The sequence below is a fragment of the Paroedura picta genome, chromosome 4 (genome assembly GCF_049243985.1).
Source record: "Paroedura picta isolate Pp20150507F chromosome 4, Ppicta_v3.0, whole genome shotgun sequence".
In the NCBI taxonomy this organism is placed as follows: Eukaryota; Metazoa; Chordata; class Lepidosauria; order Squamata; family Gekkonidae; genus Paroedura; species Paroedura picta.
In genome coordinates, this window is record NC_135372.1 from 39,658,513 (window position 1) to 39,680,146 (window position 21,634).

Genomic DNA, 21,634 nt, shown 5'->3' on the forward strand with positions numbered 1-21,634 from the left:
AACCCACCCCATCCCCCCAAAATAGCCAGTGAGGGGCCTGGAGGAGAGGGGCTCCGGGTGGGCGTGTCCACAGCTCTGCTTCCCAACCATGTTCTGCACAACTGCATCACTTCTGAGGTCTCTCAAAGCCTGAAGAATGTTTCAGGGGTTTCTCAACGGCAAAAATATTGAGAAAGGCTGCTTTAGAGGGTGGACTCTGGCTAGGGAGGCCAGCCTCCAGGTGAGACTTGAGGGTTCCCTGGAATTACAGTTGACTATAGAGATCTTTCCCCCTGGTCTAACACCTGCAGCTTTCGGGAATGAAACTGGGGAGGGCAGGGACCTTAATGGGCTACAATGCCACAGAATCCTCCCTCCAGAGCAGCTGGGGAAACTTATCTCTTTGTAATTCTGGGTGATCCCCCAGGTCCCATCTGGAGGCTGGCCCCCCTATGTCCTCCCCAGACTCCATCCCCATAGCTCCAGGAGTTTCCCAACATGGATCTGGCCAACCTACCCCCCCCATCCCCTGCCTGTGGGGAGGGGGGACCTGGCAACTCTAACTGTGGCCCTGTACCCCACTGAGGACCCTGTCCTCCTCAAGCCTCCAAGAATTTCCCAAATTGAATTTGGCAACTCTACCCCCCAGATGCCCCTTCTCCTGCCAGTGTCCCAGGAAGAGGTCTTACAACCCTAGCTGTAGCTTATTGCTGGCGTAGGGAACCAAGAAAATAGGACAGGCCAATAATGGAGAATACTTTGGACAGGGAAACAAGAAATGAAGGGGAAGAGCCTCCCCCCCCCCTACATGTACACACATTCCAGAAACACTCACTATCCATCCACCACCATCCGTGGTCATGTCGCAGTACACTTGGAAGGGCCTGTTGAGGTCGCCATTGAGATAGATGGTGTAGATGCCATTTGTGGAATGTCCATTGTGCTGGGTCTGGCTGCAGTCGGCAGGGAAGGGGTAGAGCAAACTGACTGCAGGGACAAAAAGTGGGGGGGGGAGCACGTAAGGTACACTGAAAACGGAATGGCAGAAATGCTCAAAGGAGGTTTTGGCTGTCAACCAAGAGCAGAGTTAATAAAGGGAGGCTGAAGCAAAATTGCTGACATAATAATACAGCAATAATCGGCGGAATAATGGAATGCTTTGAAACTCTGTTATATAAGTGCTAAATATTGCGGTGACGCAGCTGGGAGGCAGACAAAATGGTCAGTAACCTATCATTTTATAAAATCTAACTTTTCTCCTTTGTTTAAACTATTCAAAACAGTCCATCTCAGAACAGGCTATTTACTAACCATTTCTGTACAAAAACTTCGAATGGCGTTTGCTCATGTACGCTTTCCAGTTATGCCATCAGCCCTACTCTCAGGCCGTTTTTCCGGTGTACCTTTTGCCCTTCACCTATGTATTTGTGGAGAACCTGCTGTTGAAGACCTCTGTCGTTATGTTTTGGATTATCCACTATACTTGGAGCCAAGAACCAAATATATTGAGAGATTTTTGAGTGACCAGAACTTCCCTGCGAATTTGGACAAAATAGTATTTTTATTATCAAGGCCCTGGTATTCTTTGGAGGTCGCCGTCTCAAGTGCTAGCCAAGGCCGACCCGGCTTAGCTTCCAAGGAGATGCTACCTGATCAAATCTCAGAGAAGAGCCTGACTATGCCTGGTAGCTCAGGCAACTTTTAAGTCTCATAGGCATTGGGAGGGAAACACATAAAGTAAATAATGAAAGCTCTTAAGCCTCTGCTCTTCTTTGACTCTCTTCCCCTGAGGGTTTACTCCTTCCCCTGTCAGTTTTGAGGAGGCTGGAAAAAACCCTGAAGGTTCAGATTGAGTCCTAAGACCTGGTAACCTTTCACCTGAGGTATGAAAAACCTCTTTGCATTAGCCATATATTCATCCTCTCCAGAAGACTAATGAAGATTCTTACTGGTGCCACCTACAATGGACAAAATCAACAATTGTGTGTGCCATCTCCATTGTGGCTCCCATCTTGTATAATGGCCTGCCTGAGGAGGACAGGAAAAAGACAATGATGAAAAAGATGTATTGGGTTTTTTATATTCTGTCCTTCACAACCTGAAGGAGTCCCAAAGTGGCTTACAAAAACTTTCCCTTCCTCTCCCCACAACAGACATCCTGTGAGGTAGGTGAGGCTGAGAGAGCTCTAACAGAACTGTTTTGTTAGCCCAAGGTCACCCAGCTGGCTGCATGTGGATGAGTAGAGGCCACCACTCTTAAACACTACACCTGCTAGTTCTCAAGGAAGACTCCCACTCTCTTGGTTTTCCACAAATTATTCAAAAGGGCTTTTCTACTGGGTTAAATGTATAAAAGACCCATTATTTGTCTTGGAAGTACAAAAGCTTTTCATAGTATTCCAATTTTCCATGTTCCCTTGTTAAGGGGGAAATGCTGGTCATACAAATAGCAGAGATGATCTGACTCCAGTGGTAACAAGAGAAAGAAATTTTACTTACAAAAATACAAGCACATCTTACATGATGTATTCATGTAGGTACATGTAGGTGGCAGGTTACAGTGGATGAGCGATAGGGATGTGAGTGTCCTGCATAGTGCTGGGAGTTGGACTAGATGACCCATGAGGTCCCTTCCAACTCTATGATTCTATGATTCTAACTTACTGTGAACAGATTATTAACTTTCATAAAGGCTAACTTGCTACATCTTCAAGCTCAGGTAAGAAAGAGAAGAGAGGCCCTGTATAAGATGAAACACAGCAAGCAAGCAAGGGCAAAAGAGGCAAATGAGAGGGTGGGGCCAATTGCAAAGTGTACCCCAGGGAGATAATGCTCTTAACTCTTTCCCTCCCAGGTCCTCTTGCATGCAGAGCTGCAGAATCTAACATCTTTGTGGAGGCAGTAGGCTTCTCAATGTTACATGAATAAATTATTGGGGCTTATGGTCTATATACTACTGTGTACAGCTTGCTGTGGTTTTGCTATTGTGTAATTTTTTGCTATTGTGTAATTTTGCTATTGTGTAATTTTGCATTATTTAATATGTTAATACTTATGCTTTGCTTGAGTTCTGGCTTTTTAACTCCTGGTTGGTTCTACAACCCAAATCCTATTTTATTGTTTACTGAATGTTCCATCTTGCTGATCATATTGACTCACTTTGTTTAATTTGCTTTGAGCCTCAGTGAGAAAGACGGGCAATAAGTAATGTAAATAAAAATAAGTAAATAAATAGTTGTGAGCACGAGTAGCTGTAGACTTGTCATTTCCCCCTGCCCGTGAACAATCCCTCATATCTGCCCTCAATGTTCCACTCCAGATATTTTGAAGAACAAAAAAAGGGAGAAAGGGAGAGTGGCAGCTATGATGACACTCTAGGAATTTACCCTGGTCTCTATCTCTATTTACCATAGAGAATGGAGAAATTCCTAGACCTTCACCAAGAAATGATGTCATTTCCTCTTAAACCTCTTAAACCTCCATCCCCAAACCAGCCACTACCCCCCAAATCCTCCAGCATTGGGGTGGAACCTGAGCACCAAATATTGAAAATCTTATCACAGTGATGAAGGCTTACCTGTGGAAAAGGTAATGGCTGCTTTTCTGCTCCAGCGGTCTCCCTTAAAGGCCATGATATAGATGGTATATTTAGTACCCCGGCTAAGGTCTTCCAACACAAACCTTTGTTCATTAGGGCCTAGCCGGACTTCCTGTAACACGAGCACAAAAAGGGACGTGTAAAAATACAACCCACTGAAAATTTGATGACAGCCACTCTATTCTTCAGTGATTTGCTCCCTGTGAGGCAGGCAGTATTTTTCCAAAGTCTGTTCTTGGAAATAGGGACTGTGGCACGGGTACATGCCCCACATTTCCACAGTGAACATAGAGGCACAACATTCCCTTCGCTTCTATGCCATCTCCTCAACTTCCTTTAACAATCCTTTTATTCCTTGCTCATCCAAATGCCCAACTGCCCCTCTTGTTGGTTTCCTGCTCTGGGTGTATTTAAAGAAATCCATATTGTTTATCTTGATACTTTTAGCAATCTGCTTCCCAAACGCTCTTTTTGCTTACAAAATTATTAGCAATCTGCTTCTCAAATGCTCTTTTTGCTTACAAAATTATTAACTTATATTATTAAATTATTAACTTCTTCTGTTCACCTCCTTGGGGCAGATCCTTCATTTTTTCCAAGTAGCCTTTCTGCCTTTTATGGCTTCTTTGACTTGGGTTGTTCATAATGTGGGCATCTTTTTAGACTTGTCAATACCTTTCCTAACCCAGGGAATGCATTCTAGCTAGGCTTCAATTTGTGTGGTTTTAAATAACTTCCGAGCATCCACTAGGTATTTGGCTTTCTCGAGTCTCCCTTGCAGCTTCCTTCTTAACTCATATTTTTAAAGTTCCCTCTTTTTAAATCATATGTTATCGCTTGAGGACAGCTTTCCATTAATACGAATGCTGCACTCAATGGCACTGTCATCTGTTACCAGCTGATGCAACATCTACATCTTGCACCAGGTCTACTCAGAACCAAAGTCCAAAATCATGACCCCTCTGCTTGCCTCTGTGGCCACCTGCTCCAGTGCACAGTCATTTATGATGTCTAGACACCTAATTTCTACAGCATGATTTGATTATGTGTTTACCAAGTCAATGTGAGGGCTGTTGAAGTCACCTAGTATCACAGCATTATCTCCTTTAGTCATTTTGCTTGTTTCCTTCTCTCTCTCAAGATCAGCCTCAGGAGTTTGATCCGGCAGAGAATAGTACACCCCTCCCTTTTAGGGGAATAGTGCACTCCTTTACAGCCTAGTACCTCAACCCTTAGAGCCTCTTGTGGCGCAGAGTGGTAAGGCAGCAGTCTGAAAGCTCTGCCCATGAGGCTGGGAGTTCAATCCCAGCAGCTGGCTCAAGGTTGACTCAGCCTTCCATCCTTCCGAGGTCGGCAAAATGAGTACCCAGCTTGCTGGGGGGTAAACGGTAATGACTGGGGAAGGCACTGGCAAACCACCCCGTATTGAGTCTGCCATGAAAACGCTGGAGGGCGTCACCCCAAGGGTCAGACATGACCCGGTGCTTGCACAGGGGATACCTTTACCTTTTACCTACCTCAACCCTTAGCTATTTTGTTGGGGAGTTCATTCCTCTGTTGCTCTCACACAGCAGTTCTCTGACTTACCTTGATGGTTCCATCTGGCTCTTGGTAAGTGAGGAGATACCCGTTAATCTGGGCATCAGGAGGTGTCCACGTCACCACTCCACTAGACTGCGTCACATCCGATACACGGATGTTCCGTGGAGGGTCGATTTCTGGAACAAACACAAACAAAGCCCAAGTGAATCTCTCATTATGACATAAATGATGCAAATTATTGTGGGAAACTGCACACAGAGGAATGTTATTACAGTAGGCTTCTAGCTTGAGGTCTGTTTTTCAAAAATCAGGGAGGATCCAACCATTTCCTAATAGCAGAGCCATTTAATTTAGCAGAAGTCTGCTTAGATTGGAGGAAGGTTCAAACCTGACCTGACAAGAAAGGTGGGGTATAAATATTTTAATATACAAACTTTGTTCAGTGGAGCGGTAGGATAAGGGTAGGATCCATCCCATCATTTTAGGCTGGTAAATGTATTCTCGCCTATGGTGCATTTTATAGTGGTTGAATAAAATCAGAGTCCAGTAGCACCTTTAAGACCAACAAAAATTTATTCAAGGCGTGAGCTTTTGAGTGCAAGCACTCTTCCTCGGACTATGATCTTCTTACATGACAGGGAATATATATTATATATTATATATTATATATTATATATTATATATTATATATTATATATTATATATTATATATTATATATTATATATTATATATTATATATTATATATTATATATTATATATTATATATTATATATTATATATCATATATCATATATCATATATCATATATCATATATCATATATCATATATTATATATTATATATTATATATTATAGTGGTTGATCATTCTTGTGATACCATTTTTTATTTCCTTGTATTTTCCTGACTTTGTGAGCTGCCAGGAGCAGATCTAAATAAGTATAGGGATTGGCGGGTGTGCAGACTGGACGTCCCCCAAATTGTTAAAAGGAGCTGAATAAATTCCTAAAGTACTACAACGTTGTAAGGCAGAGTGGAATTGGAGTGGGAACAGCCATAGGAATGTGGAGCGTGTTTTATTCTCAGCTGGACAGCAGAGGGCATCGCAGGGCACCAAATACAATTGTCTTAACTAAGGTCTCCCGTTTCTGTCACCCGTATATGCATCACTACTTCTGTAGATGTTGCAATACCTTGCGATATTTTAACACATTCACAGGGCAAGCACCTGTGTGGATCTAATTTGATGCAACAGTATAGGGTTGCCAACTTCGGACTGGAAATTCCTGGACATTGGGAGGTGGTGACAGCTGAGTTGGTAGGGGAAGCTCAGTAGGGATCAGATGTAATTATCTTCGGTTTCTCCTAGACTTGGTGGCATTCCATTGTTTTGGAGAACTGATTTCTGTCCTTTGGAAATCAATTGCAATTTTGGGGGAACTCCAACTCCCACTTCCCTTCCCACAGTCTCAGACTTGAGTAAACACTTGAAATATACCAGATAAACCCTAAGGCAGGCTTTCTCGATCTTTTTACCATTGAGAAACCCCTGAAACTTTCCTAAGACTCCGATAACCCCCCAAAGTGGTGCGATCGGGAAGAATATGGTTGGGAAGCATAGCTGTGGACACACCCACCTGGGACTCCTCCCCTTCCCACCCCCTCCAGGCCCATCATTGGCCACTGGAGGGTCGACATGACCATATACGGTCATATCAACCCCATAAATGTTTAGAAAATATTTAAAATATATAAACATTAATTAACTCCCATCTATTTGGGAAACCCTTCCAGGACCACCAAGAGTCCCCAGGCTTCATGAGACCCTGGCTGAGAAAGCCTGCCCCAGGGATTGCTGTTTGTGCCCCATCTCCAACAAGCTCTAGTGCCAACAGCTGGAAGAAAGCCATGTGGAGACTACACAGCTTTGCACTGATCGGGCCCTTATTCCCACCAGCCAGGGCAGAGGACCAGCTCAATCCTCCCCCTTCAAGCCCGTCAGCTTGAAACCCTTTTTGATTGGGGATCATATCAGGCTCCAAAAATTCAAACTCTGAAAAAAGTCATTCTCCTTTGTTGTTGTTAGGTGCGAAGTCGTGTCTGACCCATCGTGACCCCATGGACAATGATCCTCCAGGCCTTCCTGTCCTCTACCATTCCCCGGAGTCCATTTAATCTCACACCGACTGCTTCACTGACTCCATCCAGCCACCTCATTCTCTGTTGTTCTTCTTTTGCCCCCAAGTGCTCCCAGCATTAGGCTCTTCTCCAGGGGGTCCTTCCTTCTCATGAGGTGGCCAAAGTATTTGAGTTTCATCTTCAGGATCTGGCCTTCTAAGGAGCAGTCAGGGCTGATCTCCTCTAGGACTGACCGGTTTGTTCGCCTTGCAGTCCAAGGGACTCGCAAGAGTCTTCTCCAGCACCAGAGTTCAAAAGCCTCAATTCTTTTGCCCTCCTTATGGTCCAACTTTCACAGCCATACATTGCAACTGGGAAGACCATAGCCTTGACTAGATGCACTTTTGTTGGCAGGGTGATATCTCTGCTTTTTAGGATGCTGTCTAGATTTGCCATAGCTTTCCTCCCCAGGAGCAAGCGTCTTGAAATTTCTTTGCTGCAGTCCCCATTTGCAGTGATCTTGGAGCCCAGGAAAATAAAATCTGTCACTACCTCCATTTCTTCCCCATTCTCCCTACAAAGCATATCTGGAAACCCAAGATGAGCGCAATTGTTTCAATAGCCTGGATTCAAAGTGATATTTACATGCAATGTTAAGGAAGGGCATCTCTAGATTTGTTTAAAAGGAAATAGGGTGGCCTCTCATCCCCCTCAAGTTACCCGTCACAGCTTTTGTGCTTGTCCTCTTGCTGGACTTGGTTCCCTTCAAGGCCCAGATGTAGATGACATACTCCATGCCTGGCTTCAGCCCAGTCAAGGTGGTGCTGGTCTTATCCTTCCCAATGGCGATCTCTCTGGTTTCCCCATCAGCGGAGGTATAGCTCAGGATGTATCGGTCTATGACGGCCAAGGGCTTCTTCCAGGAGATGGTGGCTGAGTTCTCCGTTGTTTGCTCTGTCATCAGGTTCGTAGGGCTATCAATTTCTGGGGACCCAAAGTATAAATATGGCCATTATATTCTTTCTGCATGGGTGGATTCTACCTAATTGAGACTTCCAATCTTCAGACTGTAATTAATCTAACTAAATCTGGCCACGGGTTCTGGTTCTGGGGGGAGGGCATCATCTGGGCATGGAATTAGGGTTACTGTGGGTGGGCAGGTAGTTGTGAATGTCCTGCAGGTAGTTGTGAATGTCCTGCATTCTGTAGGGGGTTGGACTAGATGACCCTGGAGAAGCGGGGAATCAAACCCGGGCCATCACTCTTAACCACTACACCAAGCTGGCTCTGGAGAAAGGTGGGATGTGCACACTTTTAATAATTAAATAAATATATTAATAACAAATAAAAAATAAAGCCAACAAGATGGCACAAGATTCAGTAGTATCCTTTCTGAGCTACCTGTTAGAGCTTTAGTGCTGGCCCTCCGGCTCTGCTGGGCTCCCTTCACAGCCCAGATGTAGATGGTATACTCCATGCCTGGCTTCAGTCCCGTTACAGTAGTTGTTGTCTTGTCCTTCCCAACAGACATCTCTTTAGTGTCCCCATCAGCCGAAGTATAGGTCACGACATATCTTTCTATGGGAGCCTGGGGCCCATGCCAAGATATGGTGGCCGTGTCTTCTGTTACATGGTTGGTTACCAGGTTCGTTGGGCCATCGATATCTGCAAGGGGGGAAAGAAATGTTGCTTACAACAATGATTCAGGCAAGATTTCCCTAGACCTCCCAGTTATCCTCCTTCAAAAGCAGCCCAAATCCATTCTGGGCCTGAGGGCAGGAATTCAAAATGGCCCCTTCCTTCCAGGAACTGACAGGGAGCATAAGCTTTACAGGAATTAACGGCTATCTGGAGCCAGAGCAGACAAACATTCCCTTGAGTCAACCCTGTAGCATCTCTCATTCTTTCGGTCATTTGAATGGCATTCAGAAGCCACTTCCTGAGGTTGCTGTATCACCTTTACCTCACCTTAGGGTCATCTTCTGGATTTAACTATGGATCTATGAGTGGATGAATGAGTGGGTGCGTGGGTAGATGGATCAATTAACAGATATGTGGACAAATGAATCAATGATTCGGTGGATGGGTGGGTGGGTGGATAAATGGATCCATGAATTATGGATGAATGGTTGGACAAAAGGATGGATGGTTGCTCTTGGCTAGAAATATTTACGTCTGAATGCAGTTTTTCTTCCCTACAGCAGCAACCAGAAGTCACGTCCTTTTAGCCCTGCAGTGTTGATCAAGCCATGGGTTGAAAAAAGAGGTCCTGGTGATGGCAGTCTTGTACACAAAATGCATAGATAGTTTTCACAACATTAGGGTGGGTCAAGTGCTGCTGAATTCAGGCCAGAAGAACAGAAGTTGGGAGTTCAAAGAGAACCAAGCATCACAACACGTGGAACAAGCAGAGGACCTGGCATGTTTGGCCATGATGGACAAATCCAAGAAATTGGAGAAGGAAGAGCAAATGATGGACCAAGGAGCAGGAACAGAAGCCCAAGTCCTCTGAAGGTACCGCCAGATGGAATTGGAAGCAGAGGACTCAGATGGGTCTAGGCAAACAGCAGCAAGCAAACTTGGGGAGCTTATGTGACAATCATAAGACGGAAGAAGATACTCAAGCATGGAAGAAGATATTCAGAAGTGATATCTTGTGTTTAGAGGCTAAACAGCTTGCAGATGATTGCCAGAGAAGAAGTGCATGGACTGTTTCTCAGGTCACCATAGTAAGGAAGCCAAGAATGCCTGGAATAGCCCATCCTTGGCAGATGAACATGGATCTTCAAGTGGGATCAGCATCAAGAATGCACAGTGGAACGTTGAGATCTCCAGTCACCAACCAGAACCATCAGCCCAAATCCAGTGTTCATCTGCAATGACCATTCCTTCCAAGTGAAGCTCCAGAAACAAGCAGAGAAGAGCAGCGACATTCTCTCCATAGCTAGGAGGTCATGCAAGAGGTGGTTCAAAGTCATCCTTGGAGGGCATAGGAGCTTAATGGGTAAGCAGCCCCAATGGGAGGATGACTTGAATTTACCAACACATGCTCATCAGCTTGCATCTGATGAACAGAGAGCCTCTTGTCTGGCAAGTTACCTGTCACAACTTTAGTCTTTGCCTTCTCGCTCTGCAGGTTCCCCTTCTCCGCCCAGACATAGATGACATATTCCTTGCCTGGACTCAGACCTGTCAGGATGGTACTGCTCTTGTCTCTGCCTATAGATACCTCTTGGGTGTCTCCATCTGCAGAGGTGCATCGTGCTGAATATCTATCTATAAGAGCTCGGACCTTGTCCCAGGAGATCGTAGCTGTATCCTCTGTTACCCGCTCAGCCTTTAGATTTTTGGGGAAGTCAATTTCTTTGAGAGATTAAGAAGAGGAAGAGTTACGGGTAAAGCTGTTCCATGCTTTGTGCTTCTCTGGTCAGGCTCTGTACCAAGAAAACTTGGTTCTGAAACATGGTAATTCAATGTCTGTGTTCAAAAAGATCATGCAAAAAAAAAATACAATTCCCACCAATTTGCCTATTTACATATATTTACTCAATCTGCATGCTGAACCATACTGATAATTGAGGGTATGGGTGGAGGATTTGAAATATTATTTGCGAACAGTAAGGGATAGAAGAATGCCTGCAGGATTGTATAAGGAGGAAGTTGAAAGCTATGAAGAAATGAGGAGGAAGCTCTGTGGCCTCCATAATGGAGCCTTAAAGCAAATAAGGTGTGCAGCGTTTTTAAACATTCCTCCTTAAACATGAGTGTAACTAAAGAGATCCACACAAATTTCTGTATATAGGTCACCTGCTAGATGAGGAACTGTGGAAACAAACCAGATTTAAATGCCTGAATAGCCCAGGATAGCCCAATCTTGACAAATATTGGAAGTTAAACAGAGTCGGCCCTGGCTGGCATTTGGATGGAAAACCTCCAAGGAAGACCAGGGGCATGAAGAGGAGTCAGGCAATGGCCAGTCATCTCTTACACTTTCCACCACTGCTAAATGCCCTGGTGGGGATAGCCCAGGTTAGCCCAATCTGGACAGATCTCAGAAGCTTAACAGGATTGGCCCTGGGAGACTAATACGAAATTTAGGTTCACAACACACCTCTGAATGCCTCTTGCCTTGAAAACCCTACAGGAGGCCATAAATCAGCTGCGACTTGATGGCCAATTTTTTTTAAAGCTTAAATGCACCTCTGGGTGTGTATGCCGTCTATCTGTACAACACTGCATTCAGTGAGATGCACATGAGCTTCCACATGCTGTGTGAAGGATCACACATAAATACCACACATAATCGAGGGCTGGATGGGGTGCGGGAATAGGAACCTGCTTTTAGAAAAACTATAAAGCCAAGACTGTTTTGATGTTGCATATCCAGTAGCAAATTCCATTCAAGATCCAGCACATAGAATGGATGAGCTACATTTCTTCCATAACTTTTCCCCCACTGAAGGAAATCAAGCTGGTGAACCAGAGGAAAATCTGCACTTATGTTTGCAGTATTTCAAATGTATCATCTTCTTTTTCCAAACCCGCAAGAAAAAGAGGCTATTTCTCTAAGAACCTGTTGATCCTTACCTTTTCCCTCCAAAGAACAATAACATCTCATTACAAGATATCTTCCCTAGAAACTCTTAGCTTTGTTTAGGTCAAGCGCTGCCATTATCCCTCATTTGCATCCGTTTCCAGGTGACCCTGGATCTAAGGAGATGGATTTGACCTTAAAGATACTATTTCTATTCAGGTGGATCAAAGTAGTAACTTTGAATCCTGAAACTATATTTTCATTTCAGTGCTGGCTCCCTTGAGATGGGCTTTCTGCTTCACTTTGCACGCACAACCATATTAGAATTCATATCACACTAGCCCTGGAGAAATAGGAAAGCTACAATAACAGGAGAACAGGAGAGCCAGCTTGGTTCAGTGGTTAGGAGCGCCGACTTTTGATTCCCCGCTCCCCCACATGCAGCCAGCTTGGGCTTGCCACAGCACTGATAAAGCTGTTCCGATCGAGCAGTAATATCATGGCTCTCTCAGCCTCACCCACCTCACAGGGTGTCTGTTGTGGAGAGAGGAAAGGGAAGGCGATTGTAAGACACTTGGAGACTCCTTCAGGTAGAGGAAAGTGGCATATAAGAATTGACTCTTCTTCTTCTCCCGGTAGCTCCAACAATAAATCAGTCATCAAAGCAAGAGTTAGCAAAATTACTTGTAATGATATTTAACTATAAATGCCACATGGGAGTTGTTTTCCTGTGAGTAGCTTCTATGCAGTTGGACAACACTTACACGTGGTCCAATTGCACAAATCTTTCCCACTGAATGCAATAACACCATCTTCTTCTTTGTGTGCCAAATGTGCTACCAGAACCATGCTGCTGGGCCCCTAAAGCTATGCTTTATAACCGCTATCCCTGAGCTGGACATAACAAAGTTGCTTCAATGTAATAGTTAATGGGCTTTTATGCCATCAAAATTGTTGGAATATGCAAGATATGTAGTGTGCATGATTGAACAGAATATAAAAATATCCTACAGGGGGTATCAAAGGAGATATAGAGCTAGCAAATTTAGATTACGAACTTCCTGATGTTTTTCAGACAATCTTCTCTATATCCTAATTGGCTCATTGGAGACTTCCTGCTCCTTTGAGCACACTTCCTCCCTGCTTGCCTCCAGAACAGAACAGACAGAATGATGCAGAACAATTAAACAGTCAGTTAGTTAGTCCTCTCTCTATATTCAAAGCTGTTTCTCTTTTACGCACCCTCGTGCTTTACACTTCTTTGAACATTTAAACTCTTCCAACAAAAATGAGAAGACACTTTGCAGAATTACTACAAGGATCTCCTTGGCCCATCATTTCTAATGGTGGTTGTAGAACGTGCCCTCAAGTCATAGCTGATTGATTGATTTGTATGCCACCTTTCCCTGAGGCTCAGGGGGGCTTACATGGAACATTTATGGTGACCCCTCAAAGGGCTTTCAAGGCAAAAGACAAACCAAGGTGGATTGCCATTGCCTGCCTCTGTGTTGTGACCCCAGACTGCCCTGGTGGTCTCCCATCCAAGCACTAACCAAAGTCCACCCTGCTTAGCTTTCCAGATCTAATGAGGCACGTGTTACACTCGCCAGAGGCAAACATGGTACTCCAGGCCTGCCCTCCAACTTGTCGGGATGCAGCAGTTTTCATCCCTCTCCAGTTTCAAAACCCACATCTGCTAGGGAACAGCTGACGAGGCACCTTTCAATGAGACCCTGGCGCTGACTAGTGGCTGCTCCTTCTGCCCCCTTGGCTGCTAAGCTATCTGTTTGTGACAAACCCTGCAAGTGTTGAGGAACATAAAGGTATCCCCTGTGCAAGCACCGAGTCATGTCTGACCCTTGGGGTGACGCCCTATAGCGTTTTCTTGGCAGACTCAATGCGGGGTGGTTTGCCAGTGCCTTCCCCAGTCATTACCACTTACCCCCCAGCAAGCTGGGTACTCATTTTACCGACCTCGGAAGGATGGAAGGCTGAGTCAACCTTGAGCCGGCTGCTGGGATTGAACTCCCAACCTCATGGGCAAAGCTTTCAGGCGGCTGCCTTACCACTCTGCACCACAAGAGGCTCTGAGGAACATAATCGACAATAAACACGGTTGAGTCATCCTGATGCACTGAGTACAAGAGCAGCCACTTTGCAGCAAGTGAGACTTCCAGCAGCAGATGATCTCCCAACGTAGCCTCTGTGGGTTATTTTTAAAGCGGCTCCTTCTCTGAACAATGAAACTGATGAAGAATTTGTGTTTTGGCAGCACAGCCCTAAAGAAGCTGGGCGTGGACACACATGCCCTTTAGCATCTCTTTTTTCGCTGTTACTGGAAGCAGCTTTACAGCAGCAACCAAAAGAGGGGTGGGAAATGGTGCAGACTAGGAGGCTCCGATTACCCATCCAAAGAACGGCCTGTTCAAAACACAAATGCTAAAGATCAGGACATTCTGAAGCGGGTCTCCTGCCTAAAGGGAAACAGAAGCCTCAGTGCCCGGGGCCTTCCTTCCATCCTCCCACAGACGAGGATGGAGAGAAACAACAAAAACAAGCCCTACCAGCTTGAGGCATCTGTTGCAGGCAACAGCCAGAGCAAGGGGATTCGAGGCTGCCAGGTCCACCCAAACTGAGAAAATCCATCAGTGGAAGAAATGGTGCAGCATCTCACTATAGGTGGATCCTTATCTGAGGGTTTCTTTTCACACACATAGCAGTGCCAAACCCAGGAGTGAAACAGCAGCAGTGGACTTGATAGGAAACCACAGCCAAACCCGGCTCATGCAAGTGAGGCCTTACTTATTGTTCACACTTCACATTGTTATTTATGTACACTTTAAATGTTTTAAGAATACCAGAAAAAGTCTCGGGGCAAACAGAGGTTGCACGAGGCTTCAGTTTGCAGGTTATGTATGGGAGAAGATATGTGAATGATTGCCTAATCTCTCTGAGCTTTGACAGATGTTTGGGGGGGGTTGAAGGGGAATTTGGAAAATGCCAAGGGTCATCATTGTATGACAGACATGCTGTGGCTCCGGCAACAACTCATGTCAAAATCACCCCCCTTGCATATTTGCCTGCTTATACCTGTCCAGCCATTTACAGATGATGATTTCCCTTCGATCTCATTCTTCACAGATGTGACGGTGATCTTGTACTGTGTTCCTGGTATCAGGCCTATAGAGAGAACAATACACAAAATGATTCAGCAGTTAGGGCATTTGAGACTTTAGCAGCACCTTAATTCAAGATTTACAAGAGTATTGTTTGTCTGTATTCTTCTGTGCATTTCACGCAGGACAAGTTTGGAGCTGATACCAGCTTGATGGAGATGAAGAACAACATCGCAATTTTCTGCTTGCATCTGTGCAAGGGAAGACCTAGCTTTCTCCTAGAGGCAGGATCAAAATGAAAAGGAATTGGCTATACACAGAATGTGAAGGGCATTGGGCAAGGTCAGCATGTACTTTTCTTCCCCATCATGTAAAACAGGGGTAATCAACCTGCGGTCCTCCAGATGTTCATGGACTACAATTCCCATGAGCCCCTGCCAGCGTTTGCTACCCCTTTTTGGGGTAGCAAGTTGACTACCCCTGATGTAAAATACTCAGCCACTGATACTTGCCTATCCAACCTCCCAGTCTTCTTAAAGAAACATTTCTCCTTGATACTTTTACATAATGCAAAAGAAGAAACTCCCCTCCATGATGCATACACAAAAAAAACTCTTTACAAATTAACTCATCTCTAGAGAGATGGACTTTGCATCCCAGCACCGACACCTTATCCCCTCCTCAATCTTACAAAAAATCAGTGAATAGATATCCTGCAGTCTATCCAAGTTGTAGCAGGCTTTAGAGCCCAGCCAGCCCCCCACCCTCAACTGTATGGCTGGTTTTTCTGTTTTTCCATCTCATTCTGCTGTGCTTCTCCAGAACTACCCAACAGTCTTCAGGAAACAGGCTGGTACATCTTTGATTCTCCCTTTTCATTTTCTCCTTCGTAGCAGGCAGTTTTTAAGGGGAGGGGCTCAAACTATGCTGTGCTTCACATATGCATTTCATTTCCTTTCTGTAGTGCCTCTATTTTTATTTACCTGATTTAAATGTTCTTTTTCTGTTAAGTCAATACATTTCTTGTTTAAAAAGCTTATTTCTCTTCATTTGTTTTGAGCGTTGGTTGTATCTCATTCCCCACAGACACAGGTTACAGTTTTCGGTAATTACCGTATTTGCCGGCATATAAGACGACTAGGCATATAAGACCACCCCCCAACATTTCCACTCAAAATATAGAGTTTGTTACATTACATTACAGTACTATGGGCCACTATGGGCAGCTATGTCTATCCCAACTGAAGTGCACCCGGCGTATAGGACGACCCCCCCCCCACTTGGAGGCATGTTTTTCAGGGGGGAAAGTAGTCTTATACGCCAGCAAATACTGTAATGCTCCACAATACATGTTTTCTCTTTGCAAGCAGCTGGAGGACGCTCTTGCTAGCCACAGGGGCTGCATGTGTATTGGTGATTTGGGTAACAAGAGAACACATTTCTTCTCAAAAGGTACCTTGCTGGTGTTTGCTGAGGGCTGACAATGTCTGCTGGATATGAACTTTTCTGCCGGGTTTTAAAAAAACTTCCTAAAGCTTTTAAACATCTGTTTTTACAGGATGCTCTTTAATATATGCGGTATATTTCTTTGAGTGCTCGCAGCAAGTGGAAAACACAACTCATACATTTTATACATACAGTAAATAATAACAACTAAAATTTAGATTACAGGGGAAAGGGGGGGAAGAAAGCAGAAGCCTGCAACCCATATTCTGTACAGATACCTAGATTAGTATATATATTTTATTACATGTCATTCTTTCTGTGCCAATACCCAAGGCAGGGTTACAGATTAAATATTAAAACAGCAAGCCTAACACCAGGTACAATAAGGTACAAAAATACCAAACGAGTACCAGGGGAACAGAGAGAATGCTGCATTTTTTATACCATGCAATTTCTTTGCAAATTGTTCATGTATATTGGATGGTGGCAAACAGACAAACAGATTAAATACTTCTCAGATTTCTGTGTGAGTACCACAGGCAGAAGAAGAAGAGTTGGTTTTTATATGCTACTTTCTCTCTCCAAGTGGCTTACAATCTCCTTCCCTTTCCTCTCCCCACAACAGACACCCTGTGAGGTGGGTGAGGCTGAGATAGTCCTGATATCACTGCTTGGTCAGAACAGCTTTATCAGTGCTGTGGTGAGCCCAAGGTCACCCAGATGGCTGCATGTGGAGGAGGAGCAGGGAATCACACCTAGCTAGCAGACCAGAAGTCAACACTCCAAACCACTTCACCAAGCTGGCTCTCCAGATGCCCATTTCAAGTTCCCAGCACAAAAGGCATCCATCTTGTGCATTTGCCCTGTCAAGTGAAGGCTCATCACCTTCCTGCTTACCTGTGATGATGTACCTGCTCTTGGGGTCGCTGCTTTTGGGGACCAACACCTCCTTCTCGTTTCCTAGTCCATGTACTGAACTGACACTCAGCTTGTAATAATCCACCTCTGTTGCAGGATTCTCCCACTCTACTTCCAGTGAATTCTCTGTTGTTTCTGTCACCCAAATAGCATTGATGGTGGCCACAGCTAGGCAAGAGAGAATCATCAAGAGCTATTAATAAGAATTCCGGGCATTTTGGTACTACAGAGGCAAACACAGATTCACATTCTATCAGTGCAAGTAAAACATTTTTTCCAGAAATCCCACCCATGCCAATTTTAATGCTGGAAGTCAGTGTTAGGTGAAATTCTCTCAGGCAGAGGAGGACAAAGAAATGAAATTAAATTAAGAGTGATGCTAAATGAGCATTGCTGGGAACATCCCTTAAGGTGACTTCAAGCTGAAAACCTGTCAAATAGAACATGATGGTGTCATGTTTTCTACCACCTGCTCAGGTATGTTTGCTGGCCAGTGTCTCCAACAGCTACGTACAAGTCAGAGGTGCGTGTCGGGCCAAAAGATAAAGGAGACTCTCAGCACCAGGTTTGGGGTCTTCACATATTGCAGTTGTCTGAACTGAGCTCCTTCTGCAAAGTTAAACTTTCCCCCCGTGTGTCAATGTGAGACATTGTAAATGAGACAATTCGGACAAAATGTGGCAACCAGCTGCAAATTGAAGAACAAATCCAAAATCACAGACTGCACTGCGTTGGCCATGTCTGCAGAATGAACACCAGCAGGCTGCCTCATAAACTCTTCTGGCGAGAACGACCCACTGAATGGAAGATCCTACGACTGGCGCCAAAGAAAACATGGCTTAAACAGAGCGAGGAAGACTTTAGAAACCAGGGATTGACTATCCACATGGCCAAAACGACTGCCACCAATCGCCAAGAGCGGAAACTTATTATAAACACGGCAAAAAAATCCAGCAGCACCTACAGCAGTGTATTGGCTGAAAGGACAACCTGCCCCACCAATTGCCAGCTAAAGGATAAAAATAAGTAGAAGAAGAGACACTGTGGATGTCAGAGCAGGGGAAAAAATGTATTACAGCTTCTTACCTGTGCTGGCTTGCAGAAGGCCCGGATCACTGGAAACCCCTTTCTTCACTTGGTGAATTGTGATTACATACTTTGTGCCGGAAAGAAGATTTAAAATCTCGTAGCTAAGCTGATCTTTAGGCACCTGCACTTGCTTCACGGATCCCTCGTCGCCCACGGGAAAGTAGCTGATGAGGTAATAATCCACATCCGTAATCTTATCCCAGCCGATGGTCAGAGAATCCTCGGAGGACTTCAGGAGCCGTGTGTTCCAAGGGGCGATCACTAAAACAGAAAGAGTGCTGCCAGTTCAACAAGGGGCTTTGCATGAGACCAATGATCGCTTCAGTTTACCTCAGTGGACAGTTGGTGAAGGCCAGTTCGTGACAAGAGGGTTGTGAGGGGGGCAGAAAAATAGGGTCCCAGAGTTCTGACCATAGACTTCCTAGTGATTCCTAGAGCTACCCAAAACAAGGGTAGCTCTAGGAATTATCAGGAACTCTGAGGTCAGAACTTACAGGAGACACTCAAGGCCTTAATTTTCTTTTTCCTTCCCCTCACCCCCGGATGGTTTTTCTCCAACCGGTTTCCAACTGCTGATCTGCTGAGTCAGTGTGGCATAGTGGTTAACAGCAGCAGCTTCTAATCTGGAGGGTCAGGTTTGATTCCCCACTCTTTCACATGCTGCCAGCTGGGTGACCTTAGACCAGTCCCGGTCCTGTTAGAGCTGTTCTCACAGAGCAGTTCTGTCAGAGCTTTCTCAGCCCCACCTACCTCACAGGGTGTCTGTTGTGGGGAGAAGAAAGGAAGGTGGCGTACAAAACCAATTCCTCTTCTGAGCACAAACAGGCAAGGACTACAGTTGGTAGGGGATCTCCCCCCATAAGTGGGCAAACTGGAAACCTAAGTGTTACTAACCCTTCCAATACTGATATTCCAGAAGAATATTTTCAGCTGCCATTTTGCATGTATGAATAGCAACATTTTGTCAAGGCTCTTTATACTTCCAATCGATACCACACAATCTCTGAGTCAGAGGCTTAGGGGAGGTCTAGTGAAATCCAGTAAGTCTAAACTACATTGATACCCCAATCCAGTATCTAAGGCAGGGGTACTACAACATCCACTCTCCACAGCTCATGGAGAGACACATAAGCCAAAAACAGCACATGGCTACTGTATGCCCTGGGCAGTATTCCACCAAACACATACTTTGAAGTTAAGGTACATTGGAGGAGTATGTGGGAATGCTAGAACAACCAGTATGTGAAGGAGATGGCATGCAAAGCTTTTTAATGGACTCTTTAGACTGAGGAATGGAAATGATAGAGGTGAATGGGTGCCTGTAATCCATGTGCAAACCATGCACAGATTTACGCTCACTACTCTAAATCAGTTATGCAGAGGACTCCTATGTGTGTTGATTACTGATTTATTTCCTAATAAAGGACTCACAACAACCAAGGGTTGGGCCGCTGAATCAACATCAGCAGTATGAAGTGGTATATTTTTAATTATGCAAGTGACCTTTCTCATACTGTCTGTTTCTTGGCTTCTTGCTCTGAATTTTGGCATCATTCTGCACATTAATTATAACAGGCTGTTGAAGAGGACAGAATTTCAAGAGTTGTCCCTTTTCTCACTTTGTATAAAGCTGCATTTGCTGAAGTCTCTCCTTTCTGCCAAAACTACTGAGAGTATGGCAACCCTATCCTGGTCGAGACTTGGTCATCTTGTCTCTGTCCTCATAAGGACTAGAAACTTAATTGTTTTACCCATAATGGAAGCTAGGATTATTAGCAATCCATTATGTGCCAGATCAGGTGACAATGAAGCCCAATACATGGCTAACTTTGCTGACCTTTTCAAACTCTGGTTAAAATTAAGTAAACAAGTTCAGGGGGCTAGGGATTTGTTACTTCTTTTTTCTGTGGAGCACCTTGTTGGCAGAGTTGATATACATAAGAGATCAAAGCACCAGGCTGCTTAAATGGACTCTTTAGAAGAGAATTCACTTTGTACAGAAAGAGAAGAGTCCTGGTAGTCAAACTAACTGTCCTGTCATTCATTCTGTTGTGGAGGCAAGCAGGGAGGAAGTGGGCTCAAAGGAACAGGATCCGGTGAGCCAATCAGGACATGAGAGGAGACTTTTTGGAAAATATCACAAAGCTCCTGATCTAATTATGCTAACTACATATCTCCTCCAATGCCCCCTGTGGGATTTTCTTCTGCTGCTGCTGATTCACGCACACCTCAGATCCGGCTTACTCCAACGCACCTAAGACCATCCTGCTGCTAATAAAATATTTGGCATTTATTTATTGGCACTTTTTTCTCCCACCCTTCCTCCAAGGCAGTCACCACAGCTTATCTAGTTCTCCCCTTCTCCATTTTATCCTCAGAACAACCCTATAAGTAGTTTAAGATGAGAGAATAGGACGGGTCCAAACTTCAGGGCAAGCAGAGATAGGATCCTGGATCTTCCCAGATCTAGTCCCACACTGTGATCTCTACTCTACACATAGTAGTGTGCCAGGAAGTTTCCCTTCACAGGCTTTACCAGAAGATCACAAAACTTTGATTCATTCTAATGGGCTAGCACAGAACAGCTTTCTGACAGATTGCAACCATGGGACCTAAACATCCTGTCTAAACATCCAGAAGATGTTCCTGACAGAAAGAGCAGTTTCTCAGTGGAACAGGCTTCCTCGGGAGGTGGTGGGTTCTCCATCTTTGGAAATTTTTAAACAGAGGCTGGATAGCCATCTGACAAAGAGGCTGATTCTGTGAAGGCTCAAAGAGGTGGCAGGTTACAGTGATAGGGTTGTGAGTGTCCTGCATAGTGCAGGGGGTTGGACTAGATGACACAGGAGGTCCCTCCAAACTCTATGATTCTATGACCTATAGGCAACTTTGCACTTTTTTTGTACGAATTATTGTTCAAAACTCACACACACTCAAATTAGGAAACACCACCCAGGAACATGTGCATGGTTACCCATGTGCATTGCAGACATCCCTGTGGTTTTCTGAATGCTACTGTCTGGATGGCTGACAGTCCAACCTAAACTTACATGCCCTTGTGTTGTATTGCATCGGTTTAGACGTTCTGGCAACCGACTCTATAATTTTCGCAAATGGCTCGGTTATTTAGGGTTTCGGAAAGGCAACACTTAGCTTCATCCCCTTGGAATGTTTGCAATAAGACTGCAGAGCTAAACCCATCGTAACAACCACTGAAGGAAATGCCAGCCATTGACATCTGAGGAAGTGGCAAAATTAGCCTTCGCATGTCTCATAACCTTTGACAGTGAAACA

At 44.7% G+C, this 21,634-nt stretch overlaps 1 protein-coding gene across 1 annotated transcript in view; it reads right to left on the reverse strand.

Moving 5' to 3' along the window:
• The window catches only part of TNN (tenascin N), a 47,393-nt gene that overhangs the window by 10,816 nt on the left and 14,943 nt on the right, over nucleotides 1–21,634 (reverse strand). The window contains exons 4-11 of the mRNA XM_077332513.1: nucleotides 18,338–18,601; nucleotides 17,231–17,419; nucleotides 14,862–14,951; nucleotides 8,639–8,902; nucleotides 7,958–8,221; nucleotides 5,165–5,295; nucleotides 3,557–3,689; nucleotides 815–966 (exon numbers count right to left, since the gene is read on the reverse strand). Of these exons, the coding sequence (XP_077188628.1) occupies nucleotides 815–966; nucleotides 3,557–3,689; nucleotides 5,165–5,295; nucleotides 7,958–8,221; nucleotides 8,639–8,902; nucleotides 14,862–14,951; nucleotides 17,231–17,419; nucleotides 18,338–18,601 (1,487 nt within the window). The remainder of the gene's footprint in view (nucleotides 1–814; nucleotides 967–3,556; nucleotides 3,690–5,164; nucleotides 5,296–7,957; nucleotides 8,222–8,638; nucleotides 8,903–14,861; nucleotides 14,952–17,230; nucleotides 17,420–18,337; nucleotides 18,602–21,634) is intronic.